The sequence below is a fragment of the Boleophthalmus pectinirostris genome, unplaced genomic scaffold, assembly GCF_026225935.1.
Source record: "Boleophthalmus pectinirostris isolate CB_2022bp ecotype Guang Dong unplaced genomic scaffold, ASM2622593v1 HiC_scaffold_2, whole genome shotgun sequence".
Lineage (NCBI taxonomy): Eukaryota > Metazoa > Chordata > Actinopteri > Gobiiformes > Gobiidae > Boleophthalmus > Boleophthalmus pectinirostris.
The window spans coordinates 45,684,010-45,686,509 of NW_026571152.1; the positions used below are offsets into that span (position 1 = coordinate 45,684,010).

Below are 2,500 nucleotides of genomic sequence, written 5' to 3' on the forward strand. Positions count from 1 at the left end.
TACTCTGAGTACTCTGAGTACTCTGAGTACTCTGTGTACTCTGTGTACTCTGAGTACTCTGTGTACTCTGAGTACTCTGTGTACTGTGTACTCTGTGTACTCTCGGTGGTTTCTCTTTGGCGTCTCTCTGACACTCACCAGCTCCAAAGGACCAAACAGGAAGTGCACCAGCTCGGGGGCGTTGGGGTTCTGTATGTGTTTCTTCAGTTTGGCCTGCAGGGGGAGCAGTGACAGGTGAGCAGTGACAGGTGAGCAGTGACAGGTGAGCAGTGACAGGTGAGCAGTGACAGGTGAGCAGTGACAGGTGCCGTACGTACCAGAAGGTTCAGCGCCAGTTTGAGTTTCTGGAGACTGTCGATGAACTCGGCTTCAGACGGAGGCTTCGCCCTCAGAGTCAACATCCCCTCTGCAACAGGAACACCAAATAAGGACATGGACGTCACATGACCACATGGACCATCACGTGACACATGGACCATCACATGACCTCATGGACCGTCACATGACCTTCACAGAGGATCACATCATGTGACTCACACGTCCGTCACAGTGGACGTTTCTTACACAGGTACAGACACTTTTCACTTTCTTCACTTGTGGTTGCCGTGGAAACAGATTCAAACTGTTTCTCAACTTATGGCCCCAAAGTGACGTCACTAAACGAACGAGCTTCAGTGAGATCATGAAACATCAGAGGCACAAGTTGAGAAGGATTCTGACAATGAAGCGAATCCTTTTGAAGTTTTCATTATAAACATTATAATGGGAACAAAAGACGAGCACAGCACGAGCACACGCACATGCACAGCACGTGCACGTGCACACACACACACACACACACAGCAGCTCACATGATGACTGTTAAACTGTGTGTTTACTGGAGTCAAACTCACGAGGCACAAACCAAACGTTTCTTGTGTGACACTGATATAAAGAGTTTAGTTTCCATAGAGACTCAACGTCCAAAGACACAAAGACACTGTGAGAATCATCCACATCATCTCAGACTGAGCAGAGCAGAAGAAAGCCACAGACCTGCTGGAGCTTTCTTCTTGTTCTTCTTACTCTTGTTGCGCTGGCGGAGCTGGGAAAAGGCCTCGGCCGCCTTCTGCAGACGCGCCACAAAGATCTCGATGTCGTCCAGGGCACAGTTCAGGATTTGCTGAGGACAAAAAGTTTGTTTAAAACAAATCAAATGAAAATGTGAGAGCGGCGCGTTCGGGTGGACGAAGCACTCACCACGTCCTTCTCGATGAGCTGAGCCAGGTTCTCTCGAGACTCAGGTTCTGTGCAGTCACATAAATCAGACATTATCAGCGTTTATACCTCGGCCACGGAGAATTCTGTATCTAACAGCTGGACATTCTCTTTATATTGAAACTTTACATGACAACAGAGTGGACGGCTGCACTTGTGGCTGCCCGGCTCACACGCTGAACAGTTTCTGAAACGTTTTTTGAGCTCAAGCTCAAGTAAAGAACTGTTGGATTGTGTGAAATGAGCTCTATGTTTTTCATGGAATAAGGAGCTGGACATTTGAGATGTTACAGGTTTTTTACACCACATGTGGCAGAAGATCTTCCAGAAGAAACACTGTGAGGGAATGAACCATTTCATGACCGAGCAGAACACCAGAGCGGAGTGAGAATGAGCTCTTTCCTGTTGTGTGAGGAGGGACACTTCTGTGATCTGTGGAAGATCCTGTGAAACTGAGACGTCTTCTTCTCAGTCGTCTTCAGCTCTGGACTGAAGCAGCAGTTTGGATGAGCTGTGACATATTTTCTATCAAAAAACTGTCCAGGAACAGTGTTGAGATTGTCCTTTGTGAGCGCGAATGCTGCAGCAGCAAAACCTCAACCTCCCTCAGCTTCAATAAGTGTCTCTCTCTTTGCAGCGACATCAGGCCGGTTCTGTTAAAGGTTCTGTTTGATTTTCAGCTAAACGTTGAGTGAGTCACTAAAAAGCTGTTGGCTGTAGTGGGATGTAGAGGGACAGATGCTCTCGCCTGGTGGAGCTCAGGTCAGTCAGGTCTTTATGCTCAGATTGTGTTGAAATAAAACTCACAGTGGTGTGTGACTACGGCTCTGTGTGCGCTCACCGTACGAGTGGGAGGCGGCCACGTGTTTTTTGGGGGTGGGGCTCTTGGTGGCGGACGGCGGAAGGATCGTCTCTCTGTGTCGCTTCATCTTCTCCTGATTCACCCTGAAATCACAGTTACAGGTTACCATGGCAACCGTCTGACCACATAAACCACAGAAGAGCTTTAATTCGGCTCACAGACGAAATAAACACGTGAACTCAGAGGCGACACGTTTACATGATGTTTTTAATTCCAATTTGAATCTTCTCTTGTTGTTTCCATGTAAATAATAATGTTGAATAATGTGTGAGCGTCTGATTGGACAGAGACACCAACAGATTTAAACACACACTTCAACTGCTCCCGGCTTTTCTGTCGTCTGGGTTTGTGGTTCCTCCACGGACACAAACACCGTCCAGA

At 47.6% G+C, this 2,500-nt stretch overlaps 1 protein-coding gene across 2 annotated transcripts in view; it reads right to left on the reverse strand.

Annotated features, from left to right (window-relative positions):
- The window catches only part of eps8l2 (EPS8 like 2), a 66,345-nt gene that overhangs the window by 17,912 nt on the left and 45,933 nt on the right, over positions 1–2,500 (reverse strand). For both annotated transcript variants that reach the window (XM_055155842.1, XM_020933068.2), the window contains 5 exons: positions 2,099–2,202; positions 1,240–1,286; positions 1,036–1,162; positions 318–406; positions 139–213 (listed from right to left, as the gene is read on the reverse strand). In XM_055155842.1, the coding sequence (XP_055011817.1) occupies positions 139–213; positions 318–406; positions 1,036–1,162; positions 1,240–1,286; positions 2,099–2,202 (442 nt within the window). The remainder of the gene's footprint in view (positions 1–138; positions 214–317; positions 407–1,035; positions 1,163–1,239; positions 1,287–2,098; positions 2,203–2,500) is intronic.